At 41.8% G+C, this 18,278-nt stretch overlaps 1 protein-coding gene across 1 annotated transcript in view; it reads right to left on the bottom strand.

Annotated features, from left to right (window-relative positions):
- The window catches only part of abca2 (ATP binding cassette subfamily A member 2), a 110,138-nt gene that overhangs the window by 67,972 nt on the left and 23,888 nt on the right, over nt 1-18,278 (bottom strand). Inside the window, exon 3 of the mRNA XM_023958878.1 lies at nt 8,438-8,549. Within this exon, the coding sequence (XP_023814646.1) occupies nt 8,438-8,549 (112 nt within the window). The remainder of the gene's footprint in view (nt 1-8,437; nt 8,550-18,278) is intronic.

Genomic DNA, 18,278 nt, shown 5'->3' with positions numbered 1-18,278 from the left:
TACGTGTGTGGTGGAGAGCGTCATGACCTCCTTCTACAGGTGGTGGTGGAGAGCGTCATGACCTTCTTCCACAGGTGTGTGGTGGAGAGCGTCATGACCTCCTTCTACAGGTGTGTGGTGGAGAGCGTCATGACCTCCTTCTACAGGTGTGTGGTGGAGAGCGTCATGACCTCCTTCTACAGGTGTGTGGGAGAGCGTCATGACCTCCTTCTACAGGTGTGTGGTGGAGAGCGTCCTGACCTCCTCCTACAGGTGTGTGGTGGAGAGCATCATGACCTCCTCCTACAGGTGTGTGGTGGAGAGGCGTCATGACTTCCTTCTACAGGTGGTGTGGTGGAGAGCGTCATGACCTCCCTCCTAACAGGTGATAGTGGTGGTGGAGAGGCGTTCCTGGACCTCCTTTCCACAGGTGGTAGAGCGCTGGGGTGTGGTGGAGAGCGTCATGACCTCCTCCTACAGGTGTGTGGTGGAGTGCGTCATGACCTCCTTCTACAGGTGTGTGGTGGAGAGCGTCATGACCTCCTTCTACAGGTGTGTGGTGGAGAGCGTCATGACCTCCTTCTACAGGTGTGTGGTGGAGAGCGTCATGACCTCCTTCTACAGGTGTGTGGTGGAGAGCGTCATGACCTCCCTTGCTTACAGGTGTGTGGTGGAGAGCGTCATGACCTCCTCCTACAGGTGTGTGGTGGAGAGCGTCATGACCTCCTCCCTACAGGTGTGTGGTGGAGAGCGTCATGAACCTCCTTCCACAGGTGTGCGGTGGAGAGCGTCATGACCTCCTCCTACAGGTGTGTGGTGGAGAGCGTCATGACCTCCTCCTACAGGTGTGTGGTGGAGAGCGTCAATGACCTCCTTCTACAGGTGTGTGGTGGAGAGCGTCCTGACCTCCTCCTACAGGTGTGTGGTGGAGAGCGTCATGACCTCCTTCTACAGGTGTGTGGTGGAGAGCGTCATGACCTCCTTCCACAGGTGTGTGGTGGAGAGCGTCATGACCTCCTTCTACAGGTGTGTGGTGGAGAGCGTCATGACCTCCTTCCACAGGTGTGTGGTGGAGAGCGTCATGACCTCCTTCCACAGGTGTGTGGTGGAGAGCGTCATGACCTCCCCCTACAGGTGTGTGGTGGAGAGCGTCATGACCTCCTTCTACAGGTGTGTGGTGGAGAGAGCGTCATGACCTCCTTCAACAGGTGTGTGGTGGAGAGCGTCATGACCTCCTTCTACAGGTGTGTGGTGGAGAGCGTCATGACCTCCTTCCACAGGTGTGTGGTGGAGAGCGTCCTGACCTCCTCCTACAGGTGTGTGGGTGGAGAGCGTCATGACCTCCTTCCACAGGTGTGTGGTGGAGAGCGTCCTGACCTCTTGCATCACTGTGTGGCACGGCAGCTGCTCTGCGACAGAGAGGATAGCTCTGGAAAGAGTGACCAAAGCTGCACAGAGGACTGTGGGCTGCAGCCTGCCGTCCACCACTGACATCTATACGACCAGATGCAGGAAACGGGCCTCCCGCATCCAGAAAGACCCCACTCACCCCTCACACACTCTGTTCTCCCTGATCCCCTCAGGCAGGAGACTGAGGAGCATAAAGAGCAGGACCACCAGACTGAGGAACAGTTTCTTCCCTGAAGCAGTCAGACTGCTGATCTCCGGTTGATCACTGCACCCCCCCCTCTCTCCATGGACAACAAGCTAATTCCCAAGTGCAATATCACAGGGCTGTGCAATACTTAACATAACATACTGTGCAATTTGAAAAATACTTCTGTGCAATACTCCGTAACAGACTGATATCACATTGATATTATTATTGATACTATATTTATTTATGTCTGAATGTAAACGGCTGGCCCGGGACCAGAGAGCTTAATTTCGTTTTATCATGATAAAATGACAATAAAGTTTCCTGATTCCTGATTAAATTCTATCAAATCCTACCGATATCTCCACTCTTGACGGCACTCCTGTAGATTTTGATTTGATTTGAAATGGTTTATTTCAAGCAATCAAAACAAGAATGATGCACAAAACAAACAATCAGCAGTTCTACATTCATACAAAGTCGTATCAAACTTAGGATTATTAGACATAAAATTAAAGATAGCTTGAAGGGGAACTTACCTATATAATTCCACCACTGTTCTACCGTAACCATTTTATTACATGATTTATCATTATCAGTTCATAACCTTTATCAGATATCTATGCCTTACCAACACAGTTTACGGTTATTAGGAATCCATAAGTATTATTAAATAACATGACAAAGATGAAGTGCTTAATTATTATGTAAACAAAGACAAAACTTTATCTGGGAAATCAGCCTAGGACATGCAGATCCGTTTTCTAAAATATATGCAGATTATTTTCAATGGAAAAATCATGACAATGATTAAAAACAACACTATCAGAAAAAGTAACACTGTTTCAGAAATCTTCATAGCATATGCAGATCGAGTATCAAAAGTTAAGAAAAATATGCAGATGATTATTGATATATATATTGATATATATAGATGGGGCGACAGTGGCTCAGGTGGTTGAGCGGGTCGTCCAATGATCGAAGGGTCGGCGGTTCGATCCCCGCTCCCACCAGCCAAAATGTCGTTGTGTCCTTGGGCAAGACACTTCACCCTCCTTGCCTCCAGTGTGGCTCCACTGGTGTGTGAATGCGCATGACCGATCCCGGTGATGGTCAGAGGGGCCGTAGGCGCAAACTGGCAGCCACGCCTCTGTCAGTCTGCCCCAGGGCAGCTGTGGCTACATCAGTAGCTACCATCACCAAGTATGAATGAGGAGTGAATGAATAATGGACATAATGTAAACGCTTTGAGTGTCTTGAAAAGCGCAGATAAATCCAATCCATTTTTATTATTATTATTCATTAGAAAAATCATAACCTTTTGGGGCAAGTGAAGTGATATAACTCGAGATCAATCACTTTAAGCATCTTCAATAATTGATGAAGCATTTGTGTTATCATAGAGAATGGATTCCTCTCTCACCCACCCTGCAAGAAAAACATTGATCCCAATGACAGAAATAGGCACAGAAATGAAAAACTCTAATCCATTTCTTTAAGGACTAAATGGCTTTTTTTACAACTATTTTTCAGCTAAAAAATGAACTTAGTGGAGTCGTGAACCTCGTTGGCCTGATGCTCCACCCTATCAAAGCTCACTGTTCATTTGTGAACTCCTCCTTCACAAACAGAATCAGAAAACTACCAGAGCACTCCTGCATGTCTCCTGATGTTTGCTTCTATGGTAATGAAGGCGTTGACATGCTACAACCCACAGCCACTATGTCTGATCCCACACACAAGCAGCTGCGTTTCCATGGCCCACCAAAGACCAACTTCACATTGGTGTGCATCCTGAACAAAGCCCACCTTGCAGGCACACAGAGGATACCTCAGGATTTGTGACACAAACACCATCCATCAGCCACCGTCGGATGGATGGATGGAGGCTAGCGCTCCAGCTGAACGGCTTAAACGATTATTCCATTTTAATTCATTAGCCTGCACTCTGTTTAATTAAAAAGTGCTGTTTGTTTGAAACGACAACTCACAGACTTCCTGTAAAACCAACAGGAAACCTGAAAAGACAGTAAGGTGCTCCTCTGTGGAGGCCGCTGTGGACACGTCCATCACTTCCACAGAGCTCAGATCCTAACTGAAGACGGTCTCAGCATTGGTGCTCAGGCTCAAACGCATGTTCCATTCTGACAGCATAACCTGAAGCGAGTCATTCCCTCTACCGGAACCCAAAGTAGGACTGGACAGACTTGACTTTTGGTGAGCGGGGTAAAAATGGAGGGAATAAACTCACTTTCATCTCATGAATGGGGCCTTCAGGCTTTTGATTGGAGTCCTTCACACCGTCAGCCCAGCGCTGAGCTCCTCCAGCATCTCTGAGAAATTCACCAAAGATGAGGCTGTTCATCTGCAGGACACAAAGACCATTGTCAGAGTCAAGTTAAAGAGGGGAGAAAAAGGTTAGTATGATCTGTGGTGAGGTCTGCATTTCCATCACACACATGCACAAATCTCCATTCTAGAAATTGGCAGATACACTGTTTCTATTAAATTATAAATATGCAGCCAGTTCCTACAAGACTCACACGGCCATCCGGTTGTTGGTCACGTGACTCATTTGCAGTTTTGTGAAATGTGTTAATTTGGATACACCTAAAAAAAAACTCCTCCAAGGGCAAAACCTTTTTTCTTATGAATGCGAGTTTTTTCAAAATTAGGCGAGTTTATGATCACAAATTCAATTTAAACGGAAACACAGCTAATGAGGCCACAAACTGTCTTCTACACACAACACAGAAAAGCTTCATTCAAGTCAAAGTCCTCACACACCTAGGTGTGTTACATTTGTTCTCGAGCCACCCTCTGGGGGGGCAGTGAGCTGCAGACACTCAGCTGCATTTGGTGGTTTAAAGCCCCCAATCCAATGCTGAGTGTCAAGCGGGGTCCCGCCTGTGTCCCATTTTTAGAGTATTTGGTATGACACGGCCTGAATTTGAACTCACGACATCACAGTCTTAGGGCGGACACTCTACCACAAGCCATTGATTGGCTAAATGTATGAATACGTTGAACTTCTGCAGGACCTTCTCCTAATTTCAGCTTGTTCCATTCCACATCTCACCTCTGATGGTCTGAAAATGAGCCGTCATGTTGGATCTGAACACCGTAGTTCGGAGGAAACTTAAGCCTCTCAAAGAACACAGTCAACGAGTCCTGATAGAGGAAAGAGAGAAGTCCTTCCATACTCTAGATAGGAAGCAGCCCTAAACTAACCAAACATGGAAGTCTTTAGTCAGTTTTTAGATCTTTTACCAGTGTCTCTCTGTCTGTCTCCCTGCCTGCCTGCCTGTCTCTCTGCCTGTCTGTCTGCCTGTCTCTCTGTCTGTCTCTCTGTCTGTCTCTCTGTCTGTCTGTGAAGTCTTACCTCCCCGAGGCTGACAGTGGAGTTGAGGCAGCGCGCTGGCTGTGGAGCTGGACAGGGAAAGGTTCCTGACCAGAAACTGCTGGAAAAGTGTCTGGTTCTTTAAAACACTGGCCAAGGTGAATTCTGGGAAAACAAATCAAATGAAGTAAAGCTGCTCAGGTGTGTCTGGATAAAGAGAAGTGGTCAACCATTAGGTCAAGGACATCAGATGGACAGCTTTTGGTTCACGCCCGTCTGCCGTAACTCACTACGGCTGCAACAATTCATCATCACAAAAACGAGGAAGCTTTGATTTCTTTAGACTTTCATGCACAGAGGCGATTTGAAGTGCTTTCCAGAGATCAAAAGCTTCTGCAGCATCCAGGAAAATACAATACAAAAAAATAACAATTATTGAAAATAAAGGCTGTTTTCAGACTGGAAAAGTCAGCTGGTCCGGATCGAGTCTGAACCGTGCATTTGGTCTGTGGAGTGAAGATGATTCTCCTGTTTCGAACCAAAGCTAGTAAACAAACCATGTGACTACTGATCTTTAATCATTGGTCAGAATTTACGAGGGCGGGGCAAAGCAAGGAGAGGCAGAAATGACGATAGTCCTCGTCGGGATTATTCACTGATTCAAAGGTTATATTTCACTGACTAATTCTGAACGTCTGTTATCAGCGTCCGGTAAAACACTTTTTACTTTGGTGCTACACGGCGGTGACTGTGGAGACGACGGCTGAGAAGTTACGCTGATGAGTGACGTATAGATTGTCGGAAAACCAGTGAGAATTCATGTGGATCACGCTAAAAGTTATTTTAATGTGTCTGCATTCATCTAATCACATCTCAATAAGTCTCTGTGCCTTATTGTTGCTCCACGTTTTTCCGCGGCTCATACGTAACTTCCTTCCTAATGTGTTTACGTCCCATAATGCCCTGCTAAGGAAGCCCTTTTGGTCCAGTTGTTTGTGCTCCAAAGACGGATTGTATTCAGACCGAGGAAACTCAGAGCGAACCGAAGCTCAGCCCGATTGGAAACGAACCGAGACCACCTCCAAAGATGGGTCCCAGAGCGGGTCCTGGTCCCTCAGCAGGGTCCGCTTTGGTGTATTCAGACTGAAAATTTGTTCCGGATTATCAGGAAAAAACTAACTCTGGTTATTTCAAGTGTGTCCAGTCTGAAAACAGGTTAAGCTTTAAACGCTGAACAAACAATGGAGGCTGAATAAACGACTCAGACATAGTTCTGTTTCCTCCATGCTGGTTTTTCTGTCGGCTTCGTGTTACTGTTACAGTGTTTGCAAAGTCTGTCTTTTGAGATGAATTCGATGAAGAACGCAGAGTAGTTCAGTCCGGTAGAGACAGCTAATCATGGAGGTTTGCGGTTCCTCAGTGTTGCTGCTGCTTCACTTTGGTGAAGCTTTGACAGTCTGACCAATACTTTCTTTAAGGTCTCATCTGTCCTCACTGAGGACCAACAGGAAGTGGCTGTGTCCTGTCATTTCAGTTTAGTGTCACGGCTGCCTGTCAGACCTGGGCTCTTGCTGAAGTTATAGTCGGGTGGGAAAGGGGTGGAGCCGAGACCCTCCAGGTGTTGCTGTAAGTTCTCCAGGTCCTGGCCCAGACCAGGTCGGTCAGACGTGAAGAGTCGGTTCTGTTCAACCACCTGACTGGAGCCGTTCCAGCAGCTGTGTCACACTAACAGAAGAGCATTCAAATATTTAGGAGCAAAGAACAACAACATTTTCCAGATGAAAATATGGGCCACCCATGAGGAGGTGCAGTCCACCGGCAGAAAGAAAACCCAAATTCCATTCAATGTAACTTCATGTGAGGCAGGTAAACAGGAAAAAGACAAGTTTAGGTTGAACCAGGTCTCTGGATGTGCTGTAGGTGTAACCTCTCACTACAGTCAACCAGCAGCTACATCCGTAGCTGCTGGTTGACTGTAGTGAGAGGTTACACCTACGGATGTAGCATCTCTGATCTTCATCAGAGACGCACTTCAACTGTAACAGACACAATGAAACAGGAATCCAGAAAATCACATTTTTATGGAATTTATTTGTTTTAATGGTGCAGAAAATAAAATTTGGTCACTAATACGAGTCCAATGGTGTCTTGTAGGTCTTCACCAGGTGTTTAGACACTGTAGCTTCTATTTTGGCCTATCCTTCCATGCAGATCTTCTCTAGAGCTGTGAAGTTTTGAAGCTGTTGGTGAGCAACACAGACTTTCAACTCCATCCACAGATCCTCTTTTTATTGTTGTTGTTCTGTCCAGCAAATGAAGACAGATTGCAGCCGAGTGTCTCTTGTGAAGGACATGCTTTGTTCTTACAGTTGGAGTTGTTTGATACTCATTTGAGTGGGTTAACTTGAACCGCTTTTGTGACTTATTTTGTTGAGTTTAAGTCGCTCAACGAATGACTGTGTGTTTCCTGGAGTGTACATGATTCCACTGAATGCTCCAGAGAAGGCAGGATGAGTCATCTTCAATGCTCACACTGAAGGAAGGTGTTTGCCCCAAATCACACCATCCATGACTCACTCACCCTTTCTTTCATACACAGCAGTCATCCTGGCTCCTTTTAAGAAAAGCAGCCCCATACCATGATGTCTCCACCCCCATGCTTCACAGTGGGTCTGGTGTTCTTGGGATGTAAACCAGCTTTCCTCCCCCTCCAAACATGGTGATTACCTTTAATAACAAAGAGTTTCCTTTTGGTCTCACCTGATTATGTACCTTCTCCCAGTCCTCCTCTGGATCATCCAGTGAGATCTTTCATGGAGCTCCAGGTAGGCGGAGATTGTCAGGGATCTTCTTCCATTTTTTAATGATTCCTCCTACAGTTGATCCCTTCCTTTTAAGCTTATCCAAGATGGGTTCATCCATGTCTGGTTCAGGTCTACATCTTGTTCCTGGTGTCCTTTGATAGCTCTTTGGTCTTGGTGGAGAGGTTATAGTCTGACTGTTCTGGTGTGAGGACAGGTGTCTTTTATACAAAAACCAATTCACACAAACAGGTAACGGTGAAGGATAGAAGCTTCCTAAAGAACTAACAGTTCTGTGAGGAACAGAATTCTGGTTTGTTTGTAGGAGGTAAATACTTAGTTTCCATTATCCAGATCAATTCTTTAAAAATCAAACAAAGTGAATTTCTGGATTCTTTTGTGACATTACGTTTCATAGTTGACGGGTTTCTGTGCTGAACGTTACAGACCAAGCTCAGCGTTTCAAGTGGACTGGCAAATACTTTTCTGTTTCCCTGAGATCAGATTGTTTTTCCAACGTCAATCATCTCAGTGATGGAAGAAGAGTCACTCCTGTAAACTGAATGTTTCTATTTAGATGATGTGACTGCAGTGATTTTTGTTGGAACTGCACCTCCGTTAGACAGTCACACGCTTTGAGATGAAGCATGTGACTCTAAAATGGGATTTATGAGGAAAACAGGAATGAAACTAAGAGAAAGGGTCCCACGCTGCACTTACGTAGAGTTCTTGTACTGAAGGAAGCCAAATTCGTCTCTTTGTCCATCAGGGCACAGCGACTGCATGATGGGAATGATGCCAGCTGAGGTGAGTGGGGCAGCGCTGTAGAAAGCTGGGGATGAAGAAAAACAAAAGGGGAAGGAGGAACAAAAACAGAGAAGAGAGCCACACACAGTTTTTAAGATGCTGTGGATGAGAGGGGGAAAAGAGAACTCACCGGATGCAAACAGGTTAAAAGACAGGGGGGGGGGGGGGGGGGGGGGGGGGGTTGCCCAACAGAGCGGAAGGAAAGATTTGGAATTGGGAAGAGGGTTTCACAATCATGGCAACGGAGGCTCCCTCATATTAGGCCTGTTGTGAATCTTCATATGTTCTACTTTTATGATTTAAAAAATGCCTGTACTTTAAACCAGAGAAAAACCAAAAAAATCGAATATTTGATGCAGGAAACAGCCCATGTTTCCATGGTTACTGTGCTGCTGATGCTTTCCTGCATACCTAGTCCAAATGATCTGCCCACAAACCCCTTTCTACTGTCCTGCAGCTCACGTGTTGATGAATCATGCATGTTATCCTGTTTTAAAGGACGTGACACTATAGCGTGTGCCTCAATGCGACGACAACACAACTCTGATCTGAACCAGACAGAGGAGAAACGTCAGGGAACGCTGAAATGCATCTGAGCCTTCAGTTGATCACTGCTGTTCTTCACCGCTGTGCTGGTAAAGTCAAAGGCTGGCGTAGAACTGAGAGCCCAACCCAAAGTTTCTAAAAGCCTGAAACCCACAGACCTACCAGAAGGAGTGTGACTGTGGCTCCACCTGTGGCTGTGCCCTACGGGAGATGCATTGTGCCAAATGAGCACAAAGTGACACCTCAGGTGGGGTTTAAAGCAATCCCAACATAGATGATCACAGCAAGGCTCCACCTTCTGGTCATTTTTGGAGGGAAGTGCTCCAAACCTCCTCTCCATATTCTGTTTTTGGTGAGAAAGATAAATAAATTTCTTCAAAATGATCAGAGGGTTTTAGTTTGAAACAACTTTTGAACAAAAAGGGAACATTTTTTTCACTTGTGTTGTCACTGTTTTTAGCAAAACTATCAGCATTTCTAGCAAGCAGAGGTCTGAACTTTGACTGGACCACTGCTCCTCTTCAGTTCTTCTGCAACGGCACCACCGTTGTTTGAGTCCAGCTTTAGTAATCAGTGGAAGGCCTTAACATTTGTCATATGGAGTAGATCACTCTTGCTGTACTGTGGGGATTCGGGTCCACATGATCGCCTCTCCAAAGCTGTATTTACCAGCTGGAGGAAGACTTTCTGCAGTAACATCTTGTTGGGTTTTCTGGACTGGACTTTAAGCCAACATCCCCAAATCCTTCCAGACTTAGCAGTAAAAGTGTTCAATAGAAATGTCCAGTTTCATCACCTCTGAAAAAACCTTCCTGCTTCCTGTCAGTGTGCTGCCGCTCCTCTGAACGCTCCACTACACTAAACAGAAGAACGTATCTTATCCATCCAACCATCCATCCATGTTCTAAGCCCGTTATTCTGTCTGGGCCCCGGGGATGCAGGAGTGCCCCAGCTACTAAGGTCCTCCAGTACATCACAGGGCAGACCTCATCCCCATTTCACAGGAATAAAGGACGCTTCAGGGTTGATCTGACATTCCACTGGCCTTAGACCTGAACGCAGAAGGTTTGAGTTTGGATTCTTCACACAGAGAGAGCTGTGGCTAGAAGGAGGCTCGGTCACCACACCAGGCGTGTCAGAAAGCACCAGAGGAAGGTTAGTGTCCAGGTTTCACCAGAGTACACACAGATACCGGGAGGGGGCAGCAACAGGGTTCAGTCATTCACCGTGACCCTTCTTTAGGGCAATTAGAATCAAATTAGACCTACGGTAAGTAAAGTTTACTGCAGTCATGACTCTGGCTGAGAGAAAAACGTTAGTGTCCTTTTTAGAAATTTACAGACTAACTTCAGGAGGCTGCTCAAAGAATCAGTGATGTAAGTCTGAGACTTTTATGCATTTCACATCAAACCAAAGCCTGAAACCTTCTGTGTCTCCCTTTGTTGCTGTCAGGACCACCCTGCAGTCACCCATTGGGAGTCAGCAGAAGACAGGCAGGGTGCACACCAAAATTATTCTATAAAACTGCTTTTTTAAGTAAATATCATGCTTCAGCTATGATGATGATGGAGCTGGCAGAAAAAAGGTTCTTTTATTTCTCCTGTTCGACATGTTTGCGTGGTCATGGATGAATGTGTCCATCATCAAAGAGCAGCTTTATCTTCTGCGTTCCCCTTTAATGAGTTCAGCGGGAATTCTGCTTTTAGGAGCCAGTGGGAGTGACTGAAGCCTGCAGAGCCGTGGTTAGTGAAACATGTCAAACCAGAAGCAGCTGGATAACGTACAGACACTTACACACTGGTTCATCCACAGAGTTGGGAACATGCATCATGCACAGGAACCAAAGGCAGAAATGAGAAAAGAGCAGCAGGCATTACAGAAGTGAGGTGGGAAAAAAAGGCAAAAACAGGACAAAATGAACGGTTTGCTACAGCAAGCAAAGTGCAGCCTAAAACTAATCACAGTGCAATACTAAAGTGAACAGCGGGCAAACATGGTGCATGAGGGACAGGTCATACACATGTACACACAATGATGTGGCCTCTTTGAGTCGGGGCGCTCTGAGCGCGCTCAGTTCAGGCAGCAGGCCTGCTCTGCCCTACAGCCGGCTCCCTTCTTACCGACTGTTTTACCGTCATCTAAGTCACCGCGGCAAACACTGCCAGACAGGAACCTGTTACTTCAGCTCCAGGTTTCATTAGGCCGGGGTTACAAACACGCCTGGTTTGGTCTGAACAGCTGACATTACTGGGGGGTTAACAGCACTATCTGATGATCTCTGCGACATTTAACAAAGAAGACATTCGTCTCGGTCTTCAGGTAAATGTCAGGGTGATGGAAAGCGCACGCACTGCGTGTGATAGATCCTTCATCACGGTACTGAGTGTGAAGTAAAAGTTACAGACAAAAACACATCTGCAAGAAATCAATGAAAAAGATTAGGGGAAAGAGAAATGCTCCTTTTTCCTGCTTCTTTTTAAATGTTTTTCATTCTCTTTTCCTGCAGGAACATCACATAACATTTACAGAAACATCAGCTGATCAGAGCCCAATACCTCCTTAAGTTTATCTGTTTATATAAGTTTATCTCCTGAGTTATCTGATCCGTTTCAGATCCATAAATGAGCTGAAACTCTTTCTTCACATAAAGAACACTGGAAGAGAGTTCTAGTGATCGAGTCTGATCCTGTTTTTCCTTTTTAATAAGCAATTCCGATGAGCTTCACCGCTCACTCCCAAAGGGTTTTTGTTGTATTTTGACTCTTTCAGAAAAAGGTGAAGTTTCTTGATAATGACAACATTACCAATCCTTATATAACTAGACGTTCTGTAATCTCCAGCTGCTGTGAGGATAAAGACGTTTAGTCAACAGCATCATTACTGCACTGAAAGGTTTGAGGTTTTAATCTCTTTGCCTCTGGTCGGCAGGAAAAATTCCCTTAAACAAAAGATTAGACAACGTGGAAGGAATGGAGAAGAAGGTTCAGGTCACCAAGATCCACTTTGATTAAAGTTTTTTTTTATTTTAGATAAAAAAAACTGTACTGCATGTCCTGAATCCTGAATTTGGGATTTGCCGAGCATTTTACAAACGACTTTGAAGCAAACTTATAATGTTTAATCTGGAAAATTAAGGCAGTATTTACAATGTACATTGTTTCAAAAATCTGGTTCTTCACTTGCAGGTCTGCAACCTCATTAGCATTCAAGGAATAATAAAATCAACTAGAAGGAGCTGCATTTCCAGAAGAAAATGCAGGGTTGAATGCTGTATTGCTGAAAGAAAGCTTAATTTGTAAAAGAAATGGCTGAACTGAGCTGAAAGAGCTCAACATTTTAAAAGTAAAATGGTTAAAAAAGGTGAAAACCTGTAAAAAAGGTTAAGCACAAGAATTCCCTATGTATTTAAAGGAGCAAAAATCCTGCAAAATCTTGGAATGTCTTAAAATTTTAATGATTTGAATGACCAAAAGTAATATCTGTAATAAGTTGAAAGAGTTGAACATTTAAAAGGTGAATGGTAGAAAAATTTCAAGTGTCCGAACCTGGTGTCGATCCGGGAACCTCTTGCACCATAACTTTCCAATGCATTTTAATAGGGCAAAAATTCCCGGAAAAACTGGAATATCTTAAAAAGTACAAGGAGTAGAAGTACCAAAAGTCATAGCAATAATAAGCTGAAAGAGCTGAACATTTTAAAAGTTGAATGGTAAAAATAGGTTAAAAATTGTAGAAGTAGTTAAGTGTCAAAAAACGGCGGAAGATAGTATAAATAATAATAATAATAACTAGAAGGAGCTGCATTTCCAGAAGAAAATGCAGGGTTGAATGCTGTATTGCTGAATGAAAGCAGAAATATTATGAAAAAGCTGAACATTTTAAAAGTATAATGTCTAAAATAGGTCAAACATTGTAGAAGGAGTTAAGCGTGAAAGCTGAAATTGTTGAAAAAATGGATGTACTGTTGAAAATTTGAAGATGATGCTAAAATGGCTAAAAGTGCTAGCATCAGCATCATCAACTGACTCAAAAAACCACATTGTTTAAGAGTGTCATGTTGGTAAAAGCTACATGTTCTAAGTTGACGGAAAAATCCACTTTTTTCAAAAATGGCGGCTTTTCTATTAATTTTATCTCCATAGCAACCATTTTATGTTTGGGTCGCCTGGGGATGACGAACAGATTGACGTCAGTTTCAGACAAATCGGAAAAAAGTAAACCTTTGGACGTCCTTAGCAACGAAGTTTGTTTGCTAACCACGCCCAAATTCCATATATGTCCAGATCCAGTGAATTTCAATATGTTCAGTTCCAGCCATGGATGAAGTTTATTGCAATATTTGCTTCAGATTTTGTCATAAAATGGCCACCAAACAGTAGTTTGTGTCGACATCCCATAATGATTTCTAAACGTATTTTATAGTCCAAAGCCTTGTGATCATTTAAATGTTTGAACGGTGTCTCTAGTTACAAGTATGTTGAAGTTATAATGGTTGAAAGAAACAAAGGTTTGCAAGGATTTTTTTCAATGTATTTCAATGAAGCAAAAAATCCTGAAATATCCTAAAATATCTTAAAAAGTACAAGGATTTGAAAAACCAAAAGTCATAGCAGTAATAAGATGAAAGAGATGAACATTTTAAAAGTTGAACGGTTCAAATAGGTTAAAAATTGTAGGAGGAGTTAAGTGCCGAAAAAACGGCGGAAGATAGCATAAGAAGAAAACAAATGTAACACTAGAAGGAGCTGCATTTCCAGAAGAAAATGCAGGGTTGAATGCTGTATTGCTGAAAGAAAACTTAATTTGTAAAAGGAATGGCTGAACTGAGCTGAAGGAGCTCAAAATTTTAGAAGTAAAATGGTTAAAATAGGTGAAAACCTGTAAAAGAGGTTAAGCACAAGAATTCCCTATGTAATTTAATGGAGCAAAAATCCTGGAAAATCTTAAAAAGTTCAATGATTTGAATGACCAAAAGTCATAGCAATAATGAGCTGAAAGAGCTCAAAAATTTTAGAAGTAAAATGGTTAAAATAGGTGAAAACCTGTAAAAGAGGTTAAGCACAAGAATTCCCTATGTAATTTAATGGAGCAAAAATCCTGGAAAATCCTGGAATATCTTGAAAAGTTCAAAGATTTGAAAGACCAAAAGTAGTAGCTGAAAGGAATAAGCTGACACGGTTGAACATTGTAATAGTAGAATGATTAAAATAGGTGAAAGTTTGAAGAAGTTTAAAAATTGCCTCACATTTTGGCACAAAATGGCCACCAAACTCTAGGTGGTGTTGCCATCCCATAATAGTTTTGAGCCTCATTTTGAAGTCCAAAGCCTTGTGAACATTTCAATGTTTGAACGGTGTCTCTAGCTGAAAGCATGTTGAAGTTACAATGGTTAAAACAAAAAAGGTTTTCAAGGATCATCCTTGTGTTTAAATGGAGCAAAATTCCTGGAAAATCCTGGAATATCTTAAAAAGTTCAATGATTTGAATGACCAAAAGTCATAGCAATAATGAGCTGAAAGAGCTCAAAATTTTAGAAGTAAAATGGTTAAAATAGGTGAAAACCTGTAAAAGAGGTTAAGCACAAGAATTCCCTATGTAATTTAATGGAGCAAAAATCCTGGAAAATCCTGGAATATCTTGAAAAGTTCAAAGATTTGAAAGACCAAAAGTAGTAGCTGAAAGGAATAAGCTGACAGGGTTGAACATTGTAATAGTAGAATGATTAAAATAGGTGAAAGTTTGAAGAAGTATAAAATTGCCTCACATTTTGGCACAAAATGGCCACCAAACTCTAGGTGGTGTTGCCATCCCATAATAGTTTTGAGCCTTATATTGAAGTCCAAAGCCTTGCGAACATTTCAATGTTTGAACTGTGTCTCTACCTACAAGTATGTGGAAGTTATATTGGTTGAAAGAAACTACAGTTTCAAATTTGAAAAACACAAAATGGCTGCCATGCAGTTTCCATCCCATAATGATTTCAAACTTTGATGTAATATTCCAAAGCACTAAGAATTTGACAGTGAAAGTACGGTCACTTCCTCCAGAAAGGGGCATTCTGTCTTATGTTCAACCTCATGACTAATTCTCTCAACTTTGCATGGGTCATGAATCTTAGCATACTCATCCATGTATAATTGAGAGCTGTGCTGATCATCAGCTAGATAGCTGGATGACACAGCATTTTATTGTCTTTGAACAACTAACGTGTGGCGTAACAACATGATAGTCAATTCTCGTAACAGCCACCTAACTCATGGTTTGGGAATCAACACTTCCCATGAGCCTTAGCGGCCGTGGGCGACGCTTGTTCACAAAATGGCTGAAGCACATGTTTGAACTGCAGCTTCCAGCTACGAGGAGGAAAATAAAAAATACATCAAAACTAACTTAGATTTGCTCCCACTGTTTTTTCTAACATACATTGAAACGTCAAAGCTTATGAGTAACCCCACCTCAAAGAAATTTCTTCCATGTAACGAAATATAATTGAGTTAGTGGAACTGAATTTCATCAAGAAAGGCAAGGTAAAAAAACATGCAGAAAAAGTCAGATGCTGGATTCGAACTCAGAACCTCAGTATTGTAAGACCACTTTCTAAGCCATTGAGCTAACATTTCTGTGACGACACATTGCAGCCGGTATCTATTAATCAAGCTTGTCGTATATAGTCTTATTGGGAGAAGCTGAGTTGAAACGATTTCATGCCACAGTTCGTTTTTTACGTGGAAAAAACGAACGAAAATTTTCACTTTTGAAAGGTCAAAGGATTTGAAGGACCAAAAGTGGTGGTAAAAAAATTGTGTAGGTACAAAAATTGTAAAAGGAGTTAAACAAGGCCCTAAATTGTTGAAAAAATGGCTGAATTGTTGAAAATTTGAAGATTTGAAGGAAAGGAATGGTTAGTACAATGGTTAAAGTAGGTAAAAACCTGTAAAAGAAGTTAAGCACAAGGATTCCCTGTGTATTTTAATGGAGCAAAAAATCCTGGAAAATCCTGGAATATCTTAAAAAGTTCAATGATTTGAATGACCAAAAGTAATCACTGTAATAAGTTGAAAGAGCTCAACATTTTAAAAGTAAAATGGTTAAAGTAGGTAAAAAACTGTAAAAGAAGTTAGGCACAAGGATTCCCTGTGTATTTTAATGGAGCAAAAATCCTGGAATATCTTAAAAAGTTGAAGTATTTCAAAAGCCAAAAGTAATAACTGTAATAAGTTGAAAGATTTGAACATTTTAAAAGTAAAATGGTAGAAAAAATATTAAGGGTCCGAACTGGGAGTCGATCCGGCAACCTTGTGCACCATAACTTCCCAATGCATTTTAATAGGGCAAAAATTCCCGGAAAAACTGGAATATCTTAAAAAGTACAAGGATTAAAAGTACCAAAAGTCATAGCAATAATTAGCTGAAAGAGCTGAACATTTTAAAAGTTGAATGGTAAAAATCGGTTAAAAACTGTAGAAGGAGTTAAGTGCCGAAAAACGGCGGAAGATGAGCGTAATAAAGAACTAGAAGGAGCTGCATTTCCAGAAGAAAATGCAGGGTTGAATGCTATAATGCTGAATGAAAGCTGAATTTGCTGAAGAAATGGCTGAACAGAGCTGAAAGAGCTCAACATTTTAAAAGTAGAATGGTTAAAGTAGGTAAAAAACTGTGAAAGAAGTTAAAAAAAAGATTTCCTATGTATTTTAATGAAGCAAAAATCCTGGGAAATCCCAGAATATCTTTAAAAGTTAAAAGATTTAAAAAAAATCATAGCAGGAAAAAGTTGAAAAAGTTGAACATTGTAATAGTAGAATGGCTAAAATAGGTCAAAAAATGTAGAAGGAGTTAAGCATGAAAGCTTAAGTTGATACAAAAATGACTGGACTGTTGAAAATTTGAAGATGTTGCTAAAATGGTTAAAAGTGCTAGCATTGGAATCAGCATCATCAACTGACTCAAAAAAACACTTTGTTTGAGAGTATCATATTGTTAAAAGCTACATGTTCTAAGTTGACAGAAAATCCACTTTTTCCAAAATGGCGGCTTTCCTATTGATTTTATCTCCATAGCAACCATTTTATGTTTCGGTCGCCAGGGGATGACGAACAAATCGACGTCAGTTTCAGACAAATCGGAAAAAGTAAACCTTTGGACGTCCTTAGCAACGAAGTTTGTTTGCTAACCACGCCCACATTCCTTATATGTCCAGATCCAGTGAATTTCAATATGTTCAGTTCCAGCCATGGATGAAGTTTATTGCAACATTTGCTTCAGATTTTGTCAAAAAATGCCCACCAAACAGTAGGTTGTGTTGCCATCCCATAATAATTTCAAAACGTATGTTGAAGTCCAAAGCCTTGTGAGCATTTCAATGTTTGAACGGTGCCTCTAGCTGAAAGCTTGTTAAAGTTATAATGCTTGAAGGCAACAAAGGTTTTCAAGGATTCTCCATGTATTTAAATGAAGCAAAGATCTTGGAAAATCCTGGAAAATCTTGGAATATCTTGAAAAGTTCAAAGATTTGAAAGACTAAAAGTCGTAGCTGAAAGGAATAAGCTGAAAGGGTTGAACATTGTAATAGTAGAAGGATTAAAATACGTGAAAGTTTGAAGAAGTTTAAAATTGCCTCACATTTTGGCACAAAATGGCCGCCAAACTGTAGGTGGTGTTGCCATCCCATAATAATTTTGAACTTTATGTTGAAGTCCAAAACCTTGTGAACATTTCAATATTTGAACGGTGTCTCTAGCCAAAAGAATGTTAAAGTTACAATTGTTTAAAGAAGCAAAGGTGTGGCCAATGGAGCAAAAACATTGGAAAATCTGGGAATATCCGGGAATATCTGGAAAAGTTCAAAGATTTGAAGGACCAAAATGTCATAGCTAGAATAAGATGAAGCTGAACATTTTCATAGTCGAACGGTTAAAATAGGTGAAAAATTGTAGAAGGAGTTTAACTGTGAACTTCTGAACGAAAAATTCTCCATGTATTTCAATGGAGCAAAAATTCCCGGAAAAACTGGAATATCTTAAAAAGTAAAAGGATTTGAAAAACCAAAAGTCATAGCAGAAAAAAGGTAAAAGAGCTGAACATTTTAAAAGTTGAATGGTTACAAACGGTTGAAAATTGTAGAAGTAGTTAAACGCCAAAAAACGGCGGAAGATACTATAAGATACGATAATAATAAACTAGAAGGAGCTGCATTTCCAGAAGAAAATGC

The sequence above is a fragment of the Oryzias latipes genome, chromosome 9, assembly GCF_002234675.1.
Source record: "Oryzias latipes chromosome 9, ASM223467v1".
In the NCBI taxonomy this organism is placed as follows: domain Eukaryota; kingdom Metazoa; phylum Chordata; class Actinopteri; order Beloniformes; family Adrianichthyidae; genus Oryzias; species Oryzias latipes.
The sequence above is the reverse complement of the archived record's forward strand: the minus strand, read 5'-3'. Positions and strand labels throughout refer to the sequence as shown.